Below are 24264 nucleotides of genomic sequence, written 5' to 3'. Positions count from 1 at the left end.
CAGGGGCAGAGGTGAGAGCCAAGGTGGAGGACATAGCGCCAGGGCACTGCAGGTCAGGGACAGCACTGGGAGCGAGGGTGAATGCCATAGTGGTTGTGACAACTACTATAGGGTCTGGAAGACCTATATTAGGTGGTATGAGCGACAGAAGACTCATACGTCCAGGTTTCGACTGTCAAAATTGCTTGAATTCCTTCAGGATGGATTTTCTTCAGGTCTCAGTCTCCAATTGCTTAAAGTACAGATATCAGCTCTGTCAATCTTCTTTCAGAAGAGAGTGGCTGTACTTCCGGAGGTGCACACCTTCCTTCAGGGAGTTTCCAGATTGAAACCACCATACAAACAACCAGTGGCACCCTGGGATTTGTCTCTGGTGCTGGAGAGTCTTCAAAAGCCTCCTTTTGAACCGTTAAGGTCAGCTGACCTTAAGTTCCTCACGTGGAATTTGGTTTTTTTATTGGCTGTTTCCTCTGCTAAGAGGGTTTCGGAGTTGGGGGCATTGTCCTGTAAGCCTCCCTTCCTTATTTTTCATGACGATAGGGCTGTTCTTAGAACAGTTCCCCAGTTTTTGACGAAATTTTATTCTCCCTCCATGCCTAGTGGATGGTAGGGCATGAAATACAGCATGTCGGCACATGTCAGCTTAAAATCATGTAAAAAAAATGCATGTCTACCTTTTCCATGTCGACATTTAGACCCTGTTGACCTATTGTGTGTCGACCTTTAAACCCTGTCACCTTTTGACCGTGTCAACCTTTTGACTGTCGACCATTAGAGGTTGACCACATCACTGTCTATCATGAGTCAGTCTGTGATCAGTCCGGAAACCATAAAGAGGCCCTTGCCCCCAGATCATCCTCTTCACTGGGGAATCTGGCGCAATCTGGGGAGTATGACTACTCTCCCGGCATTATGGGAAATCTGCCCGAAATTGAGGGGTTTCCTAGACACCCAGATCCAGGGACCAGTTATGCTTACCATAGTAGTTTACGGTACTTGTTTCCTAGCACGGCGCCCATTGCATCGTATACCATAAGACTAAATATGGTATGTGATGCGATGCGACGCGATGTTGTACAATAAAAAATTGTATGGCATCATACAATGCGATGGTATACGATTTTTAATTGTACAACCACCGTGATGGGTCCTTACAATGTTAAATGCCCCCCACTATCAACGCGTGGCGTGCGTAGCGAGCATGCGTGGGGCGGCGGTACGCGTCCTCCGACCTTTTCATACTAGAGATGAGCGGGTCAAGATCTCCGAGATGCGCCAGATCCGAATATCGGGGATCCGGGTCAGATCCGAGCCGACTCGGGAGTTCCCGCCTGAATTCCGGACCAATAACGAGGCCGAACGTCATCATCGCATCGCGTCGGATTCTCGCGGGAGCGGGATCTTATAAAAGACGCATGCGCGCCCCGCCATCTTCACTCCAATCTTGGAGAGGGAAGAGGGTGGTTGGGAAGCTCCGTGTGCTCCGTGCTGTGCTGTGCTCCGTGACCTGTCCTGTGCCCTCACTGCCCTGTGCTGTGCTCCGTGCTGTGCTCCGTGACCTGCCCTGTGCCCTCACTATGCCATGTGCTCCGTGCTGTGCTCCGTGACCTGCCCTGTGCCCTCACTGCCCTGTGCTGTGCTCTGTGACCTGTCCTGTGCCCTCACTGCCCTGTTTTGTAGACTTGAGAGTCAGTGACTTTATAGGCCTGAGCCCTGTAGTGTGATTTAACTAACTAGGTGCTGCAGTGCTCACACGCAGGGGCTGCAGTGTCCACTGTCCAGGGGCTGTCCTGTGTGATTTATTTAGCCTTAAGCCCTGTGTTGTGATTTATTTAGCCCTGAACTCTGTGTTTTTTGTGATTTAACTAACTAACTCAGTGCTGCAGTGCTCACACGCAGGGGCTGCAGTGCTGCTGAGTAGTACACTGTGTACAGGGGCTGCAGTAATACAAGGGGCTGTGTCCAGTGTGACGGCCTATATCTTATCCATTGTCCAGTGTCACGAGTCACTCACGACATATATCCTGTGTCCTGTCCTGTGTGACGACTGACGACATATCCTGTGTCCAGTGTGACGACATATATCCTGTGTCCAGTGTGACGACATCTATCCAGTGTCCAGTGTGACGACAATATATCCTGTGTCCAGTGTCACAAGTCACAACATATATCCTGTGTCCAGTGTGACATGTAATGTGTGCCGGCATATATCCTGTGTCCAGCGTGACATATATCCATTGTCCAGTGTGACGACATATATCCAGTGTCCAGTGTGACGACATATATCCTGTGTCCAGTGTGACGACATATATCCTGTGTCCAGTGTGACGACATATATCCTGTGTCCGGTGTGACGACATATATCCTGTGTCCAGTGGGACGACACGACAATATATCCTGTGTCCAGTGTCACAAGTCACAACATATATCCTGTGTCCAGTGTGACATGTAATGTGTGCCGGCATATATCCTGTGTCCAGCGTGACGACATATATCCTGTGTCCACTGTGACGACATGTGTCCAGTGTGACGACATATATCCTGTGTCCAGTGTGACGACATATATCCAGTGTCCAGTGTGACGACAATATATCCTGTGTCCAGTGTCACAAGTCACAACATATATCCTGTGTCCAGTGTGACATGTAATGTATGCCGGCATATATCCTGTGTCCAGTGTGACGACATATATCCTGTGTCCACTGTGACGACATATATCCAGTGTCCAGTGTGACGACATATATCCTGTGTCCAGTGTGACGACATATATCCAGTGTCCAGTGTGACGACATATATCCAGTGTCCAGCGTGACATATATCCATTGTCCAGTGTACAGGAGCTGTGTCCAGGGGCGGTGTCCAGAGGCTGTGTCCAGTGTGACGGCTGTGTCCATTGTCCAGGTGCTGTGTCCAGTGTGACGGCTGTGTCCAGTGTACAGGAGCTGTGTCCAGAGGCTGTGTCCATTGTCCAGGGACTGTGTCCAGGGTGACAGGCTGTGTCCAGTGTCCAGGGGCAGTGTCCAGGGGCAGTGTCCACTGTGACAGGCTGTGTCCAGTGTAAAGTAAGAAAAATAAATAAAAGTAATAAATAAAATGAAAACACATTTTTGGAGGATGATGGAGGAGGAAATAGTGGGAGTGCTTAAGCTGCTACCACCAGTCATGACAAGGCCGATACCTCTTTGTATTTGCTGTTTGGAGCATTTCTCTTTTTTTGGGATAGTTTATTAAACTGCCACCCTGTCTGCCCCTCTGCCAGGTTGGAAGTGTAAGGTCCACATGTATGTGATGCCGACTGCTGTCGCTTAGCTTAGTCATCCAGCTACCTTGGTATACCCTTTTGGCCCAACTACAGTAAATGAAAACAATTTTGTAAGCTGTGAAGTGATCAAAATTGACTAGAAATGAGTGGAAATTAATGTTATTGAGGTTAATAATACTTTAGGGGCAATATCAGGCCCAAAGTCTGTTATTTTAGCCATATTTAGCATTTTTTCATAAAAATCCAGATCCAAAACCAAAACCCACAAGGGTGGTTTTGCCAAAACCAATCCAGATCCAAAACACGAAGCGAGATCCAGATCCAAAACCAAAACCCGAAAAAGTGGCCGCCGCACATCTCTATTTCATACCCCCACTATCCACGTCGGCGTGGATTTGATCTTAGATAGTGTGGCGAGCGCAGCGAGCCCCGCGAGGGGACGCGGAATACATGGAAAGTAATACGCGTCCCCTCGTGGGGCGCGCTGCGCTCGCCACGCTTCGGGCTTGGTGGCTCGCCACACTATCTAAAATCAACTCCACTCCGAAGTGGATAGTGGAGGATGCGTACCGTCGCCCCTCGCAGGCTCGCTACGCTTCGGGTTCGCGTTGATAGTGGGGGTGGCGTGCGGGTTCATTTAACATTGTAAGCACCCATTAGGGTGCTTATACAATTAAAAATCGTATCGCATCGCATGCGGCTGTATGGCATGTGATTCGATGCATAAGATGTATATCTTGGGCGCCGTGCTAGGAAACAAGTACCGGTATGTAGTTTTCCTTTAAAACCTTAACCTTAATGGATTACAATGTAATCCAATGTAATTCATTAGTGTCCCGGTTAGCGGTAGTATGGCAAGCCAGTGTTTAAAGCCACATTCAAAAATCTCACCTAGGGTGACCACCCGTCCCGATTTGCCCGGGACTGTCCTGATTTTGACCTCCTAAATCCCGCATCCCGTTTTATCTAAATAAAATTGTTGGTTGTTGACAGGCAGCTCAACTGCTCTCTCCCGCACAGCATTAGACTGGGAGTGTGGGAGGGGAAGCTGGTACGCGGTGTGCGCCGCCGCCTCCCCATCATTGGTTAGTCCGGCCGTCGCGTGACCGCGTCCCCTCCCACACTCCCAGTAATGCCAGGACGGGTGCAGTAAGGCAGCATTGGCGCCACTCCACGTCTGCGCCAGACAACACGTGATTAGCGTGGCGATAATGACCTGCTGCTGCCTGCTGGTGAGCCCCTGAGGTGACTGACTGACGGCGCGGCGGTGACCCGACGGCTGCTGGAGGCTGTAGCCTGCGAGTCGACTCTGCGAGTCTGCTACGGTGTGCTGCTGTGAGAGATAAATAATCATAAAAAGTTCTACTTCTCTTCTATCCCATTCCCGGACGGGCCTACCCCTATTATACTGACTAAGGGCTATGCTGAAAGTTTTTGCACTGGTCTGGACTGTCTGGATCGGATCATGATGCCTTAGTCAGTATATAATGTATTCCCATTTCCAATCCCAGGCCTAGCCAGTAGCCCTATACTTAGGGCCTTAGTCACTAAGGCCCTTAGTATAGGGCAGTGTTTTTCAACCACTGTGCCGTGGCACACTAGTGTGCCTTGAGCTGTTCTCAAGTGTGCCTCCAGATCTAGAGATGCCCAAACCAGTATATAGCCACCACCAGTTCAACTGTTATTTACTGGTCTCTTCTTTCATGTAAAGGGCCAATGAATTTTATTTTTGTTACCTGTGGGGACCATTGTGATTGTTTTTTATATGGGGGCTGATAGGTTTGTTTTTTTTCCTGTGGGGGGCAATGTATTTTGCCCTGTGGGGATCTCATGGTGTGCCTTGGTAATTTTAAAATCTTATTTAGTGTGCCGCAAGGTAAAAAGGTTGAAAATCACTGGTATAGGGCAAGGCCTTGGATTGGGAATGGGAATGGAAATCCCATTATATACAATATATATATATATATATATATATATATATATATATATATATATATATATGCTGCCGCCCCCCCCCCCCCCCCCTAACCCCTGACTTTCCGGGGGGGGGGGGGAGGTTGTCGAGCCCGCGACCCCCTGTCCCGGGTTGGCCCTTTGGAAAGTTGGTCACCCTACATCTCACATTGGGGCAGATGTATTAAGCCTGGTGAAGAGATAAACTGGAGATAAAGATGAAGGAGATAACACACCAGCCAATCAACTCCCATCTGTCATTTTCAAACATAGTTCAATAGCTGGTGCTTTATCTCCTTTCACTTTATCACTTCTGCAGGCTTAATACATCTGCCCCATGGTTTGAGATGTCATACCTGCTGTTAGCACATGGGGGCGATAGAGCATATCATAGTGTGTGCCCAGCTTTACAGTAATTCGCCACACTGTTTGTGGATCTTACAGGACGAGAGTCTTTATATATTATTTTCCTAAATCCATTAGCTTAATATGTGTGTGACGTGAATGATGAATTTATCCATCCATTGTTTTTTTTTTTCAACCCGAGTCACGCTAAAATCAAACAGGGAGCTGAATAATATGGCGCTTGGTGATGTCATCAGCAAGTGGTGGCAGAAGAAAGACCCGGCAATAATGTGGGTCCAGCTTGTGATGCGAACGGGGTTATAAGCAGCAGGATGCGTCTTGAAACCGTTTGTTTGGGTCTGAATTCGTCCCAGTCCTCGATGGAGCGAACGGCGAGTTTCACACCCAGCAACAGAGCCGACCCTAGGCATAGGCATACTAGGCAATTGCCTATGGCGGCAGCCTATGCCTAGGGGCAACCTAAGCTAACACTGGTGGTCCACGAGGCATGATGTAAGCGCTGCTGCTGACACCTCTAAGCCGTCCTGCACTGTGCCGGGTATCTCAGAGTGGGGGAATGGGGCTGTCCCCTAACAGCAGACAGTTTTTAAGGATGCTAGAGGAGGCCCGCGCCTCCTCTAGCATCCCAAAAAACTGTCTGCTGTTAGGGGGCAGCCATTTTCTGATAGTTATTTTTCATTAGAAGTGAACTGCAGGAGGAGACGAAGCCTGGACAAGATCTGCGCTGCGGCCGGGACCCTGAATGCGGCGGCAGCGGCATGCGGAGGGGTAAGGGGGCTGTGTAAGTTTACTTGGGTGGGTGGAAGGGCTAGTAACTATAGCCCCGCAGATCGGCACCCACAGTCCCTCAGCGCCTCCCCGCCACCGCGGGGGCTGCGGGGCTATAGTTACGCCACTGTGTGTATAGTGGGGTCAGCAGTGTAGTGTCGGCTATAGATGGGTCAGTAGTGTAGGTGCAGGTATAGAGGGGCCAGTAGTGTAGATGTGTGTATAGTGGGGTCAGCAGTGTAGAGGTGGCTATAGATGGGTCAGTAGTGTAGGTGCAGATATAGAGGGGCCAGTAGTATCGTTGTGTGTATAGTGGGGTCAGCAGTGCAGAGGTGGCTATAGATGGGTCAGTTGTGTAGGTGCAGGTATAGAGGGGACAGTAGTGTAGTTGTGTGTATAGTGGGGTCAGCAGTGTAGAGGCGGCTATAGATGGGTCAGTAGTGTAGGTGCAGTTATAGAGGGGCCAGTAGTATAGGTGCAGGTATAGAGGGGCCAGTAGTATAGTTGTGTGTATAGTGGGGTCAGCAGTGTAGAGACGGCTATAGATGGGTCAGTAAAATCAGGACCGGCTCTACCACTAGGCAGCTGCCTAGGGTGACAGGATTTGGGGGGGGGGGGGCGCCACCAAGTCTGAATCCTGGGATAAAGCCAGGTAACTGTGGGTGCACCACAGAGCTCCATTGGAAGAGCAATGGTCACACATGTGAACTGCACAGGTGCTGCTGTACACGCAGGTGCCCCTCCAGTGATGTTAGTGCGGAGGGTGGCATCTCCATTGCCTCTGGGAGTTATGTCCCTGAGGGGGCAGAAGGTTAATGTTTTGCCACGGGTGTCGAGAAACCTTACACCGTCCCTGAGTAAAGTAGAAGCAGGTATAGAGGGGCCAGTAGTGTAGTTGTGTGTATAGTGGGGTCAGCAGTGTAGAGGCGGCTATAGATGAGTCAGTAGTGTAGGTGCAGGTATAGAGGGGACAGTAGTGTAGTTGTGTGTATAGTGGGGTCAGCAGTGTAGAGGCGGCTATAGATGGGTCAGTAAAGTAGAAGCAGATATAGAGGGGTCCGTATTGTAGTTGTTTACATGATCGCAGCTGACTACATGACACGCCGGCATTTATGCAGCTACTTTCTGTTAAAACGTTCACATGGTCACTTTATTACAATTACTTTTCTATGGAAATCTCATTACGAGCAGGATCGCAGTGGCACCTTGGCGCATGTGCAGGGTCAGTAGTGTAATGTATAGAGGGGTTAGTAGTATAGAGGCACGTAGAGATGGGTCAGTAGAGTAGAGGTGGGTAAAGAGGGGGTCATTAGTGTAGTGGCTATTATAGTGGGGTCAATAATGTAGTGATGCTTATAGACGGGTCAGTAATGTAGTTGCGGGTATAACAGGGTATAATCAAACAGGTATAATCAAAATCTAGTGTAGTAGTATAGTAGAACTAATGCCGGTACTAATCAAAATCTTGCCTAGGGCATCAAATAGGCTAGGGCCAGCTCTACTCAGCAGTTTGCACTGGGAAGGGAGTGCCGGGGGCAGATCTGAGTGATCCGTAGGAAATTTATCCTCTTATTACAGGGGTGGCCAAACTGGTCCTCGAGATCTACCAACGGTCCATGTTTTCCAAATCACCTAGCTGGTGCACAGCTGTAGATAATACTAACTGTCACATTTTCAAACATTCATTCCTACTAGAGATCCACAGGTTGCCTGGAAAACATGCACCATTGGTAGATCTTGAGGATAGGTTTGGCCAGCCCTGCTCTATTACCTTTAACCAGTCCTGCATAGCCCTTGCGGCCCAGGATGTGGCAATAGTGGGTCTGTTAACAACCCCTACCAGGGAAAATATGGATTTTCGACATTGCTCCAGACGCCTATCAGTGATGTCTCTCAAGGAGGCAGTTGACAGACGGTTTAACCAGCCGGGTCACGTGGGAGTCCACTGGGGGTGGATTTTCCCATAACTTACAGTCCTCTACCGGCAGATGGTATCATCTAATAGTCACCCTCTTAGGAATTGGGAATTTCTTTCCCAGGGTTTTACAGATCCCTGTTCTAATTCCCATTAAGTGGTCTGAGTGAGGGAGTTTAGCCTTAATCACTTTGCAAGATCTAAATACGTCCGCTTTCTGCTCCACGGGCGCTGGTTCATCCTCTTCAGACAGAAGGACCGCCCTAATGGCTGTTATAAGGTGAGTAACATTCACCTCCTTGTCGGCCACCTCCCTCACCTCAGGATCACTATCAGAGGTGTCCGTGTCATTATCATCAGCGTCCCCATCTGAAGAATCAGTGGTATCAGTCACTAAAGTTGACTGAGATGATAATTGCTTTTTGGGCCTTTTAGAACCCTGAGTATTCACCTTAGTTGCTTTCTGCATAGCCAGAGACTTAGTCAAAGAAAGCATTGTCTCAGACAATGAATCCACCCATGGAGAGGTTGCCTGAGCAAACTATGTAGGTGGGGGGAGGGGGGGCAGGGCCCGCTGCCGGTGACAATTTATCCACTAACGTGCTCAGCAACTGAGTAAAAGCCGCCCAGGGGGTCGTAGAGGGAGTCGCTGGGACATGGCAAGTAACACACAGGCCATCCATAGTATACGAGAGTATACATGGCCAATAAAGTGATTCTGATCCTGCGCTTCCTGATCAGACAGCCCTGCTGCGCATGAGGAACATGATTGCAGTGCTGGGGATGCCTGCTGGTGCTCCTCACTGGCCATTGCAAGTAGCCACTTATGGGAACCCCGGTCACAAATGAAGCTCTATGCCCAGTGACCTGATAAACGTGTGACTAAACCTACAGTATCCCCAGTACACCCTGTCTATGCAAGCAGTAGCAGGAGAATGTACAGTGTAACACACAGGAGAATACAATGCAGTAGGTATATATATATATATATATATATATATATATATATATATATATATAGAACAGTGGGGTCCCTTGACGGGGGCTGCAGGCTTAAATGCATTGATCAATTCATGAACCAAATCTCCACTATTTATTATCAGTTAATTTAGTGTGTGCAGAGCCCCTCCAATGTCTGTTTAAACAATGTGGTCACAAGCCATAGGGCACCCCAAAACTAGGAAAGGTGAGTGCCGATGTTAAGTGTATATAATATATATATATATATATATATTTATATATATCAGCACATATAGTCACACATACAATTGTAGAGAGAGAGCGTGAGCCCACACCAACTACTGTATAATGTCCCCCACAGTAACCCAGAGGCTATGTGAGACAGTGAGTGCTGTAAAAACCTGTCAGCAGGAGATGTTTTTACCGGGGAGTAGTGCTCAGCCTTCCAGGGTCTGCACAGCAGTGAAGATGGCTGCCAGCGTCTGGGAGAGGAGCTGGTAGCGCAAATCTGTAACAAATAGGCGCCTAGCACTGAGGTGAACTGGTGCCTATGCTGGACTTCCCCCACCGGTTAACATGGAGCCTAATGTAAAATGGAGGACAATTTCCCTCTCAGAATAACTGCCTCCAGCCTGCGCTCCCAGTCCCTGGTGGGCTAGTGGAATCCCTGCTGTGAGAGGCAGTGTCCACACCAGCACTGTGACCTACTCCCCACAGAATCACAGCTAGAACAGCGATTTGTGCTCTCAATGAGAGTGCTTACCCTCCCGCGGTCCGGCCACGCTGTCCAGGAAGAAATGCGTTGCCCAGCGTGTTGTCCGGGTTCCTGTCTTCCGTCCACTCTCCTGTGTACACCCCGGGGGTGACAGGAGGTAATGGATGCCGGTGGGGGTGTCGGAGCCGCAGCGCTGCAGGCGCAATGTCAGCAGTGCTGCCCGCTCAGTGTAAAAGTAATAAAAAAAAAAAGATGTAATCCCTGTGGCACCCAGGAACCCCGAAGAAGAAAGAGTATGGCGTAGAAGATAGTTTAAATAAGAGAGGGAAATGTCCATGAGGGCAGAGGGCCCTGCTCGTCACGATATTTAATCTTTTGCACATGTGGCGCACCTGCAGGTTGCATGAGAGAAGCTCAAAGTACAAATGCATCCCAGAAGGATGCAAACATATTTTTATGGACAGGGATGTGGCATTTATGGGGGCACGGTCTGTGCCGTTTCTGGGGCCAATGTGACTGAAAATATGGTGACATCTGCCCATACAGCGAGGCTGTGGAGGTAGGGGGCTGCCCTTAAAGGATGGATCTGCAATGCGATTGCTATTGAATTGTGATCACATCACAGGGAGGGACTCTACATGCTGTGAGGCCTTACTCTGGCTGGGGTGACCTTGCCATGTGCTGGTCAGTCTTGCCCTGTGCTGGGGCGACCTTGCCCTGTGTTGGTCAGTCTTGCCCTTTGCTGGTCAGCCTCGCCCTGTGCTGGGGCGGCTTTGCCTTGTGCTGGACCATATGTAACAAGAGTAATGATGGCAACAAATAGTCGGGTATGGATGAATTTATCCCGCATCATTGTACTGTGTTCCACTTACTGAATACTTGACCCCAACCAGTAATGTTGAGGGAGTATGATGCCTGACCAAAATCTATGGCCCATTTAATAGACGGAAGCCGCGACTGACTGATTTGCACTAATGACATTTTACTCTTCCACAATTTTGGGCACACAGCGTCCTGTACAGAGCTTGCAGCCGGCGGTTGGGGCCTTTTTATGTATATGTATACTTATATGTAATGTCCTCCATAGGACCCATTCAGACCAAAATACAAGGTGTCTTCAGTGAGCACCGCTAAAAACACTGGGGGAAATTTACTACAATACAAATGGCCGCATACAGCGTAAATTTGTACTTCCCAATTTACAAAGGCATTCTGGAATATGAATGCATACACCATTGACAGAATACGAATTGGAATCACCAGTCATTCCATTCCAAATTTACTAACCGTCTGTATGTAAAATACGTCTGGTATTTGATCCAAAAATACACCTGGAATATACTGAAGTCTGTACGGATGTTTCTGATGAATGCGCAGCGTGTTTGTCACACGTGCATCATGCCGTAGCATACATTGCAGAAGCCATGATTGATGCTGGACAATTGACTGCGCATACTCTGGCTGCGTTCATGGAAGGTGGACACAGAGTCCAAAAAGGCCTTGGAGGTTTTACCCTTTTGCAGGCAAGTTCTGTTTGGAGAAGAGCTAAACAGAATAGTGGCTTCTCTGGCTGTAGCCAAGACAGCATGTCTGCCATCCGCTTCCACTTCCACTGGGCCAAAGGTCAGTTCCTTTCATCCCTTTAACCCCACGGGACAGAATAAGGTGTTTGGCAGACAGACTGGACAGTCCAAGTCACCAAACCTAAGCAGAGACAGCCCTGGAGGACCAGACAGGCTGCTCCTAAACCAGACTAGCCCGCCGCCTGACGGGGCGGGCCTCCCCCTGAGAGGTTCCCATGGTGGGGGGCCGACTTCTCTTCTCTCTGAGAAATGGCTCAAGACGTCTTCAGACGCTTGGGTGAGAGAAGTGGTGACGACATGGCTACGTCGTGTCGTTCAAAGGGCCCCCAAAGCGTTACTTACCCACAAATCTACCCAAGGACCCACTGAAAAAGTCCTCTCTGCATCAGGTAGTAGAGTCCTTACTACAGTCCAGGGTAGTAGTGCCTATACCTCAGCATCAACGAGGCCAGTGGTATTATTCAACCCTGTTCTTGGTCCCAAAGCCAAACGGGACATTCCGGCCTATTCTGAACTTAAAATCACTGAACAGATCAGTGAAAGTGTACAAGTTCCACATGGAAACTCTCAGGTCCATTGTGCTGGCAATGGAACCAGGGGACTATATGGTGTCTCTGGACATACAAGATGCGTATTTACATGTCCCCATTGCACTATCCCACCAGCAGTTTCTGCGGTTTGCGATATTGCCAAACCATTAAAAGTTTGCGGCCCTCCCTTTTGGGTTGGCCACTGCCCCCTGAGTCTTGTCCCCCTGAGACGGCAGGGGGTCAAAAGACTTCCTTACCTGGACGATCTACTAATTCTTGCCAATTTGCAAGAAACTTTGCTGACACATCTCCAGCTAACACAGACAGTTCTCCAGTCTCACGGCTGGCTGATAAACTGGAAGAAATCCGCTCTGGTGCCCTCCAGATGAATGATACTTCTGGGAGCCCTGCTAGATTTTCATGCTCAGAAGTTAATCCTTCTTCTGGAAAGGGCCAGCAGGTGCAGGCCAAAATTCGAAGCTTCCTTCGGTTACAGAGGGTCTCTGTTCATCAAGCGATGAAAATCCTGGGCCTGATGGTTTGCACGTTGGACATGGTCAAATGGAGGCTGAACCACCTCCCCCCCTCTACCGAGACTGATCCTGGCCAGATGGGATGGCCGTCCCCAATCTAAATGATCTCGAACGATGAGCATCACAGAGTAATACGTGCATCTCTACGGACGCAAGTCTGCGGAGTCAGGGAGCCGTAGTAGAATCCCAATTCTTGCAAGGAAAGTGGTCTCGGGAGGAATCCAGGTTGTCCATAAATCTGCTAGAGCTACGGGCAGTGTTCAACGCCCTCCAGTTGTCACAGGATCTGTTATAGGGCCAAGCTGTTCAAATAAGATCCGACAATGCAACCACCAAGGAGGCATGAAAAGCATAAAGGCAATGAGGGAGGTATTCAGGATCCTCCAATGGGCCAAAAGTCACATGCCTGCCATATCAGAAGTATTCCGGCCAGGAGTACTGAACTGGGAGGCAGACTTCCTGAGCGCCAAGACATTCACGCGGGAGAATGGTCCCTGCACCCCAAGGTATTTTGTCAAATAGCCAGATGGTGGGGAATTCCAGATGTGGATCTAATGGCCTCTTGGCACAATCACAAGATGCAGTTGTTCAGTTCCAGAGACAGGGATCCCCTGGCAGCATTTCCGGACGCTCTATCGGTTCCGGGGAATTTTCATCTGCCATACATTTATCCACCAGTGTCTCTTCTTCCTCGAGTTCTCAGGAAGTTCAAGCAGGAGGGAGGAGTTCTAATCTTGGTGGCACAGGCGACACTGGTTTTCAGATCTCGTACATGTGTCAGCTGCTCCTTCTTTTCAACTACCTCTGCGGATAGATCTACTAGGTCAGGGACCTTGTCTACACCCTGATCCGAAGAGGCTACATTTGAAGGCGTGACTCTTGAGACAGCCGTCCTGAGGAACAAAAACTGTCTAGGACTATGCTTCAGGCCAGGAAGCTAGCCATGTCTAGAATGTATTATCGTGTGTGGCACACATATTTTGCCTGGTGTAGGGCAAGATCGCTTGACACCAAGCAGTTTAAGGTGGCAAGATTATTGTCCTTTCTTCAGAGCGGTCTGGATAAAGGTCTGCGCCTGGCTTCTCTTTGAGTCCAGGTGTCCACCTTATTGTTGTGGTTTCAACGGCAGTTGGCCACCCTACCTGATGTTCGCACATTTTTTTCATGGGGTGCTGAGGATTCAGCCCCTGTACACTCCTTCGGTTGCTCCATGGGATTTGACAGTGGTTCTTACTGCTCTCAGAATCGCCTTTCGAACCTTTGAATTCAGTTGATTTGTGGCTTACAGTCAAGGTGGTTTTCATGTTGGCAATTGCCTCTGCCAGGAGAGTGTCTGACTTGGGGGTGTTATCTTGTCGTTCCCCTTCATTATTTTTCATAAGGACAGGCCCGTTCTTATGACTAGGCCCTCTCACCTTCCTTAGGTGGTTTCGAAGTTCCATATAAACCAAGAGATTGTGGTTCCTGCCCTGAATTCTTCCAGGTTGTCTTCAAAAGAGAAATCGTTAGACGTGGTGAGGGCACTTGGGATACATGTTCAAGAACTGAATCCATTAGGCATTGACACCTTGTTTGTTCTCTATGGGTTCCATAGAAGAGGGTGGCCTGCTCACAAGCAGTCCTTAGCGCACTGGATCAGGATGGCGATCCAACAGGCTTATAAGAAGGCTAAGCTCCTGTTGCCTTACTCTATTTCTGCACATTCCACTATATCGGTTGGTCCGTCATGGGCTGCTAGGCGGGGTGCTTCCGCGGAGCAGCTGTGCAAGGCAGCAACGTGGTCCTCGGTCCACACATTCCTGAGGTTTTATGCCTTTGCTTCCCAAGATGCTGCGTTTGGGCACCAAGTTCTACTGGCCCCTCAGAATACTGCTTTGGGACATCTCCGATGTAATCCCTGTGGGACCCAGAAGATGAGAAGGGGAGTTATGGTAAAACCTACCTTTGGTTAACTCCCTTTCTTCAAGGTTCCTGGGCCCACAGGGTGCCCATCCTAGTATGCCTGATGTCTGTGGGGCATGAAATCTGCTCGCTGTCCTCTCTGTACACCTGCATGTGTGTACATGTGCATGCCTGTGTGGTGTACTCTGTCCTACTCTGCTTCCTGCTGGGGCTTGATGAAATAACTCAGTAGCCTAGCATGGAGGTGGGGTTATAGGGGAGAGGAGCCAGGCATGATGGGAAGCTCTGAAAGCTTTGGAGAAGTTGGTACCCGGTCCTCTGGATCCGGCTACAACACTGATGTAATCCCTGTGGGCCCAGGAACCTCGAAGAAAGGTAATTAACTGAAGGTAGGTTTTACCATAACTCCCCTTTTTCAAGAGCATTGAATTTCCTGGTTTTCTGCCACTTCATTGTTGTTTGCGGATGCTGATATTACCGGTGACTTCTCACACCAGATCATGTCACCTGCACAAACTGAACCACTATCCAGCCAATAATAGAACACTTAATAAAGATAAATGTAAATACTTTATTATTTTATAGAAACAAGTTTATTTTTATATATAAAAAATAGAGATGAGTAGAAAGACTGTCTGATATACTTTGATGATTTGGATCTAAATATACATTCATGTCCCTGCAAAGAACCTGAGGCTGCTGCCAAGATGGCGTCCCCCTGCCATTGTACAGACTGCGACAAACACTTGTGTGCAGTAGTGATAGGATATATTGTCACTTAGATCACTGTTACTTTTACCAGCAAAGTAGAACCCAGTAACGGATGTATGCAGCCAGAAATTAAATATCTCAGGAATTGTCTATATTCTCTATTTCAGTCTTCTGCCCCCACCATAAAACCTGCCTTAGTTTGCCTCATGCTTGTTACACCCTTGTAGGCAGCCATTTTGTATATATATCAGGTGACTAACGACACCACAGAGGCATTGGTTCTTCCATGTTGCCCAATAATTTAGCCACTAGGGGGAGCTATAGATTATATATCCCTCTCTCGCTCACCTGAGGCAGACAAATATGGCTTTCTCAAGAGGAAACATATTGCACCAAGCTTGTCATTAACATGTACATACACAACATAAAAGAAATACCCCACGTATAATTTACAAAAGCTTTAAAAAGAGTAAATCACAATGTATAAAAAAAAACAATGATATAAGCACAACATAAACCACCCGCCATTTCACGACCAGTAATGATTAGTTATTGCCATTTATAAACCCATGGTTGGTGTTACAGCACAAGGGGAGACTATTGTGGCTTGTGACCCCCGGACGGCCATTAATAGAGGGGGCAGGTGACGGACTGGCTTCAGTATTGGTGCATTACACAGTGCTTTCTGATGGAATGAATTCCTGCGGTCCATAGGCCTCATCATGGTATAAACGTGGTGTGTGGCCTAGTCCTCATCTCCCCCGTACATGTCTGCCAGTTTGTTGAAGCGGGGTCCCCAGTTCTGCAGACCACTGTAGTCCTGGTCAGCATCAGAGTTAGAGGAGTTCAAGGAGCTGAGTGAGGCTGCATCTGATCCACTACCTTCATAGTCAAACACGAGAAGGGAGTCGTACGGTGGAGCGGTCGGGTCGTTGTCGGCTGCATTCAGGTTCTAATAAGCAGAAAAAGGCATTTTGTTAGATAAACTGTTCAATCTTTTATGATTTTATAATAGTAATAATATCATCATCAAAAAATGATCTTATTATTTTTGTTAATATCCGTATCAGTTATCATCATTAATAAAGTTGTTGTTGTTGTTATTATTATGAATAATATAGTCAATATTCATACTAATAAAAATAATAATGCTAATAATGATGATAACATTGATGATACTATTCATAATAATATTCATAAAAATTATAATCAATAAATGAAAATGAGAAACAATAATTATATTTCTGTCTTCATAATTCTCATCATCAATCATAATAATAATAATGAGGATTATATTAATATCGTTAATAGCATGAATATTATCAGTAATAATATATGATGATAATCATAATTATGATAATGGTATCAATATTTTCATCAATAATGATAAGAATGCTGATAATGAGACTAAATGATCCTAATAATAATAATTACAGTTATTTGGTTTTCAGTTCTGTAGATATTCATGCTAAGTATATTATTGTATGTATATTGATTTTTGTATAGTTAATATTGCTATTCTTGAAGAACCATCATCCCCGCTACACACTGCAGGGGTAGTCAGTTTGTGAGCGGAGAAGATGCTCCGGAGAATTCGAAGCTCACAGTCTGCAGGCGCTGGGCACCTATATATTCTCTTATCCCCATTCACCTCTTCAATGAAGTTTCCAATCTCATCCGGATTGGCTGGACGTGGCCGGTACAGGGGAGCCGTCAACGTTGTTGGGGCTACGTCATTACGAATGACGTCTGGACGGGCATCAAGACCCCGGTGAAGTTGGCCCAGATCGAAATTCTTAAGAGAAAAAAAAAAGAATTTACTAACGGTGTAACTGTGACTTTAAATGATCACTTCTAATAGCACATGGCTTTTCGTGGTACCTGGTCCTCCTCCCCGCCTCCTTCTTCATCGTAACAGTAGACGTTGTCTCGAGTGTCCTCTTCTGGGAGCAGCAGGGGCTCCTTGACGACTTTCCTCTTTCTCAAAAATAGCAGGAGCACCAACAGCAATACTGCAAGGATGGCAAAGGATATGTAGTCAGGTGTAGCCTGTAATAACTTAATTACAATAACTTGTAATAATAATAACTTATATAATAAGCGGGGATAATGTATGCCCTCCTGTAGTTTTAAGTGTACTAGAAGTCACAGAGATGTTTCATGGGGTATCAAAACAAAATATCAAAAATAATGGGGGTTGTAAGCGTTCTGCACACCAGCGACAGACACTAAAATGCCACCCAACAGAGCAATTCAAGTCTTGTTCCGCTCCAGTATGCACAACTGTTGACATTAATATTATGTTGTTTCATCATTTTGACGGGCCAGTAACTAGTTTGTAAAATATATGCGTTTCCACCGCTGGCACCCCCCCCCCCCCCCCCCCCCCCCCCCCAAGGCATCACTGTATTTGGAGTACAGATGCTCCATTATTAGAATGCAGCGTAAGAAGAAGGTAATACTCACTCAGAAGCGCCAGGATCCCCCCGAGGATGCCAAGAATCACCGGGATCCCCATGCCTCCAGCGACTGCTTCTCTGACCTGGCAATCCGTGGCATCCCCTTGGCAGTCGCACACCTGGACCTTTAATATGGTCGTGTTCTTCAAAAACTGGCTGTCAGCGAGTGTGACGGGGAACGAATAGGTACCGAAATCCAATACCTTATTCATTTTTATCCCAAACTCTGCAAGAAACACACAAGACCGAAGCCATTAGCTCTGCCAGAATATTCGGTCTGTGGCACGGAGGTACGGCTGGCGGCTCGCCTGCGGCTGCTGCTGCTGGGCGTCATAGAAAACAAATCTAGAAAATATAAATCAGCATTTTGCAATTGGATGTAGCCAAACGTGCACCTGTTCAACCTAGAGCACAAAGAGCTGTGAGCTCCGCCCCTCAGTCAGCGATGCAGAACAATATGGCGTAATGCACAGGCCATAGATCTGACTTGCACGCAATGCTGATGTTCACGTGAGGGCTGTCCCGCCAGCTTATTGTGGCAGTCACGCAATGGGTGTGGCTGCATTCCTAATTGCACAACAGGAATAGGAGGCCGTGGTCAGATACTGGCGCATACAGATCCCATCGGAATAATGGCATTCAAAGTGGGTATCTCAGAGGGTGCATTAATGGATTATGATTTAGCTTTTTAATTAATTTTTTGGGCTCAGCGTCCGTACCCTGCATCCGGTAAACCACGATACGGTAATGCACGAGTCCGCTCGTGTCTAGTAAAAATCCCACCCATGGCTCTTCCATCCCCAGCTTTCACCACTAGCAACATGCATTACACCAGCCTCACGCAGGTCCCATCCCCGTCCGCCCACTGCGAACAAGCACCTATGATGTGCGCAATCACGCCGTCTCCCAGCTACCACCCAGCCAATCAGCTCCTGTCATTTTTCAAACAAAACCTGTAACATGACAGTTAGGAGCTGACTGGCTGATACTGTATCTCCGTCCACTTTATCTCTCTACACGTTTTGATACATATCCCGAAAGAAGTAGTAGTTCTTGGAAACTTACGATCGGTCACCACAGAGGCAGTCCAGTTCTCTCGGGCGTCACGGCTCAGCTCTGCTATATATGGCGCTGTATTAGGGGGCTGGTCTCTGTCGATTATAGGGATAGAGACTGGGATTGGATCCTTCTGGCAAAATACAACGCTTGAAAATTCCAGGTAGGGGCCGTTATCATTTACATCTAGAAGTATTAGCTCCAGCGTCCCTGTGCCCGTAGTTGTTGGCGAACCTGTTGGTACAAGATTATCATAGATATTTAGCGAAACAGAAACAGTTACACTAAGAGGGAGTTGAGTTGTGTAGGGAGGCGGTTACATGGACGACAATGACAATGTCTATAATCACTATGTCGGCACTGTAATTGTCAAGCACCATATGCCGGCACAGCAATTGTTAGTAAAAGCGTTACTGCGATGGAAACATAAGTTTAAATGTGATGTTAGAGGACCATAAGGCTATACAAGCAGTTCAGCTACTCCCCCAAGCCAGCGAGACCACGCCCCTTCATAAAATAAGGTGGGTCCATCTTATTTTATAGGCCACACCCCCCCCCCCCCCCACCCCCTTCCCCCAGCAAATACCAGTCAATAGAATTATTATATATGGCTCTGGTCTTATTACTAGCACACAAAGTGCTGCCAGATGAATTCTTATTTTCTGATTAGCTGGGGGTTTGAAAATGTAGGCCCTGACACAATTTTGGATGGCAGCTCTGACAGGGGCCACAGCAGAGTATTGTAATTTTCTTATGCAAAGATAAGCAGCGATAAGAAATGATAACCATCGGGACTTGCATAGAAACATTGGAGGGTGTCAAATTACCCATTGTAATTCACTGCAGGTAATTGTATCTCTGGGGGCTATTCAATCAGCCCCAATGCCGGCGCTTATAGGGGGTTTGAAAAATCACATTAAACCCCAAATCTTTCACCGGCACATCATTTTCAATGCTAACTGGATATCCACTCTAGAATTTGATGGCAGATAACACCTGCTTTGCCTGCAGTCAAGTGCCCAGTCTGTTACACTAAGTTCCAGGTGGTAATGATTAGTGAAAAGCGGCCAGGCAGAAGAATGTATTTAACTCAGTCAGAACTTAATATGATTGGGGATTGATCAATAGATACCATTGTCGACAGCCAAGAGGATGGCCTTGTAAGTGTTGTTCTTGACAAACATCGACTCTCGATCCAGCTGGCCATTTCCAGTGATTATGCCGTTGTCCGGATTTACCATGAGCCACCCGGCTGGGTCGTAACCGATGCGGTACCTGCAGACAAAATCAAATCAGTACAACACCAAAAATAAAAGGCAAGAGTCACTTGCTTCTCTGATGGGGTCTAGATGTCCCTAGCACAGGTTGGTCTAGGACCGGTGACCTACTTTGCCGGCAAAGTGACAAGATAGTCTTGCAGGCCCAGACTTGAGCACACTAGTACCCGCTGGTCAGTCTGGAAGATGGCCAAAGGCACAGGTCGGTAGAAGACAACATCCAATCAGGCCCACTAAATAATCATTTCATGGCACTAATTGGTTGAAACCCAACTTAAGGCCCATACACACACAAAGATGTGTCAGTAACGACCCATCGTTAACGACCATCTTTCATTTTCACCCTTGAAGTGAAAATGAACGACCTCAGCATTGCAGGTGATCACTGGTGCACGACGGCTGACAAACGACCACAAATGATGCAGGACCTTTTCTATTGAAAAAACAAACAATGTTAACGACCATAGCCAAATTGACCTGCATGCATTAACGATGGCTATGATCTTTAACGACCCACGGGTACGCGCATCGTTGGTAGTCGTCCGTCATTCACAGCATAAACAGTAGACGATGTTAAAAGATTCACCTCCTAAACGAGCCTGAACGAAGTTGTTCTGGGTTGTTCAGGAGGTGATTTATCGTTCATCATCATTAAAAAGACATCGTAGGGTGTGTATGGGCCTTTAGATCTACAGCGTTCTACCAGATTCATGAGTGCGGCAGAGCCTCTGATAGAAATGGATGGATGGTGGGAAGACAGACTTACGTTATCACTTGGTTTTGTGCCTTGTCTGGATCCTGAGCGGTGTAGGAAGCCACTTCCTGACCGTTTGGCTCATCCTCCGACACTGAAACGGTTTTTACCGGTGGAATAAACACTGGAGCCTCGTTCACGTCCTGAACAATAATCTTCACCGTGGCGCTGGAGGTTGGCAGTACCACAGAAAAGTTAGCTTTGTTTGTGACCACAACGGTGAGTATGTACTCTTTCTTCGTCTCAAAGTCCAACCCCTGATCATAAAAAAAAAAAAACTTTTTAATTTTAAACGTATTTATTATTCCACCAAAACAAAATGAGGGTCTCGGTTCTACATATATTACATGGAGTAGACAAGTCCTAGTTCAAAAGGCATTGCGTCAAAGCCAGATTATCCACTATGAACCTAGGCTCCTAGGGGTTATTTACAAAGATGTGAGTTTTATTGAAGATGGGATGTTGCTATGGGCAACCAATCAGATTCTATTTATTATCTTCTAGAAGGTTCTAAATAAACAATAAGTAGATTCTGATTGGTTGCCCATAGCAACATTCCATGTGAAATAGAACTCCAATTTTAGGAAGTAAACCATCTACGGTTCAATGAACATCAAGGGATATGGATGCAGGGATCTACACCCCATGAAAAGCTGCTTTTGACCAGGATTGGGGGTGGGGGTGGGCAAGAGAGCAAGGTAACCTTAGAACATTGTTACATCTCCATACAGGCACTTTGGCCTACTAATAATTAGAAAAATAAATGTTTTAAGTTAATTGCGATTGGTCGTCTTAATTCACAGTCTGGAACTCTCGTGTCTGGTTCCAGTATTTATTTGAACCACCCCTCTGCCCAGCCAAACCATCAGTCATTTGCTAAATTGTCATGGGACAAAGCTTGTTACAATAAAACACGACTTACCGCTGCGGTTTTTAAGAGACCCATGTTGTCACTATTTGTGCTAATTTCAAATAATTTCGCTTCATTGCCCTTAATAATCTGGTACTTCGCATACCAGGCGTCTGTGTTGGGTTGATCGTCATCAATGATGGTGAGCAGGGCAACGTTGTAATCCTTAACGTTCTCAGGGACCTCTGCTGTATACTAGAATGAAGACAATAGAGGGTCAGGAATCAGGGCATCTACACATTTGTGCTTTCATAGGTGTGAGGGTTTATCTACTTACTGTGGTTGGGTCAAAAATCGGAGGGTTGTCATTAGTGTCTGTTATTTCGATCACAGCTTTACCAGTCGTCTGGTAACCAGCGCCTTCCTGGTCAGTGGCTTGGATTGTCAGCGTATATATGGGATCGGTCTGAAAAGATGAGGGAGGACATGTTGATGCATAATCTAAAAATGTTGGTGCCCGTTTATCATAGAAACAAAGGGTCCCATTTATCAACGAGTTTTAGCTATTTAAAACTCATTGCGTATGACAAATGGTGCTCCAGCTAATCAGCCCCCAACTGTCATAGAAACATAGAATTTGACAGCAGATAAGAACCATTTGGCCCATCTAGTCTGCCCCTTTTGTCATGCATTTAAAATGGCAGTTGGGAGATGATTGACTGGAGCAACACTGATTATACTGTGGGGTAGATTTATTAAGCTCGGTGAAGTGATAAAGTGTCTGTTTTTTTATCACCGGCCAATCAGCTCCCTGTCATTTTTCAAACCAAGCCTGTAACTTCACAGTTAGTAGCTGATTGGCCAGTGATAAAAACCAGACACTTTATCACTTTACCAAGCTTAAAAAATCTGCCCCTGTATGAGTTTTAAATATCTAAAATGTGTTGATAAATAGGCACCTAGCTTGCTAAGATAACTTACACACGTGACAAGACTTTGCTAGGTCGCACAATGCCAAATGTAATAAAAACAAAGAATTCTGGCATAAGGCTTTTCGGGTCTTCCCTGTGACCCTCATCTGATTGCGACTCCATACGTAGAACATAGAATTTCCATGCACTGCTTTTACGTACCTCGCGATCTAATCCGGTATCAATGACGCTGATCAGGCCAGTTACAGGGTTAATGGTGAACATAACTTTGGTGGGGTTGGGGTCCTGGGCAATGATAGAATATGCCACAATTCCATTGTTGGTATTGATGCCGTCATCGGCATCGACAGCCGTTACGTTCATCACCGGAGTGCCTGTAATTAAGACGAATTGTCAGCAACACAAGAGTTACACTGCGCCGAAGAAGCGTTATACAAACAATACGAACTTTGTATAACTTAGTTAAGGTGAGCATTATCACTTGTTTCGGGGAGGGGGAACTGCGAGTTTGGCCTCCTTGGCTCTGGTGAAGTCTGCTGCTGGCGTGAGTGTGACCCTGTGCGAGTGGGCAGCGCAGCAGCTCCCCCACCATGACCAATACGAGTATACCAGTGATCTGCAGCAGGCAATCTCTTTCGTGTTCATGCTCTAGAAAATGGGATCAATGGCCGGCAAAAGGTCGACACATGAAAAGGTTAACATGATTTTTCCATACCGAAATCATAGCAAGCGAAGAGAGTACACTAATTGGGAGTCCACGTGCTAAGGTGTGGACAGTGACACCAAAAAAACCTCATGTTGACTTTTCCAGTGTTGACTTTTTGCGGTCAGGATTGACATTGTCAACCTCATATACTGCACAACTAAAAAACATTACGTGGCAGATATACTCAGCCCACCAGGTTCCGTCACATAAGGCTGCGCTGTACATGGCGATTGCGGCACAGATGCCGCCCTGGTTTCTCCTCGCAGCTTGTAAGGTCATGAGCAGAAACTAGTGAGGAAGCCATGTTCTTATGCCACACAGTGGTCACCGACTAGGGTGTATGATTTGTATCAGTCACACAAGGTATAAAGCGCACCTATGGCACCACAAGGTATAAAGCGCACCTATGGCACCACAAGGTATAAAGTGCACCTATGTCACCACAAGGTATAAAGCACAACTATGGCACCACATGTATAAAGCGCACCTATGGCACCACATGTATAAAGCACACCTATGGCACCACATGTATAAAGCGCACCTATGGCACCACAAGGTATAAAGCACACCTATGGCACCACAAGGTATAAAGCACACCTATGGCACCACAAGGTATAAAGCACACCTATGGCACCACAAGGTATAAAGCACACCTATGGCACCACAAGGTATAAAACGCACCTACGGCACCACAAGGTATAAAGCACACGCATGGAACCACATACACAACATGATAAGAAAGTAACTCCGAAAACTAGAATACATTTGGAATGCGATTATTAAGCATATAATTATGCAATGCTGTTGGGGCTCTATCAGAAGACAGGCACCAATATACAGCTTACCCGGCTTGGACCCTTCGGGCACTGAGCCATAGAAGACCGCCTGGATGAAGACTGGGTGGTTGTCGTTCTGATCCAAAACTCTAACATCGATATCAATAGGATTCTCCACCGGATCTCCGGAGGAGGATGTAGCATGGACAAAGAACTACAATGACAATATGCCTTGGTTATTTTCATGCCGCCATTT

At 47.0% G+C, this 24264-nt stretch overlaps 1 protein-coding gene across 2 annotated transcripts in view; it reads right to left on the bottom strand.

Moving 5' to 3' along the window:
- Positions 1-15038: 15038 nt before the first annotated feature.
- Positions 15039-24264, bottom strand: part of LOC146046176 (cadherin-1-like) — a 51143-nt gene continuing 41917 nt past the window's right edge. For both annotated transcript variants that reach the window (XM_083165396.1, XM_083165395.1), the window contains exons 6-16: positions 24078-24222; positions 22728-22900; positions 21932-22060; positions 21667-21849; positions 20757-21001; positions 19846-19988; positions 18723-18947; positions 17665-17883; positions 17080-17210; positions 16850-16993; positions 15039-16150 (exon numbers count right to left, since the gene is read on the bottom strand). In XM_083165396.1, coding sequence (XP_083021522.1) covers positions 15944-16150; positions 16850-16993; positions 17080-17210; positions 17665-17883; positions 18723-18947; positions 19846-19988; positions 20757-21001; positions 21667-21849; positions 21932-22060; positions 22728-22900; positions 24078-24222 — 1944 coding nt within the window. In that variant the 3' untranslated portion in view covers positions 15039-15943. The remainder of the gene's footprint in view (positions 16151-16849; positions 16994-17079; positions 17211-17664; positions 17884-18722; positions 18948-19845; positions 19989-20756; positions 21002-21666; positions 21850-21931; positions 22061-22727; positions 22901-24077; positions 24223-24264) is intronic.

The sequence above is a fragment of the Crinia signifera genome, chromosome 11 (assembly GCF_055691185.1).
Source record: "Crinia signifera chromosome 11, ASM5569118v1, whole genome shotgun sequence".
NCBI classification, from domain to species: Eukaryota; Metazoa; Chordata; class Amphibia; order Anura; family Myobatrachidae; genus Crinia; species Crinia signifera.
The sequence above is the reverse complement of the archived record's forward strand: the minus strand, read 5'-3'. Positions and strand labels throughout refer to the sequence as shown.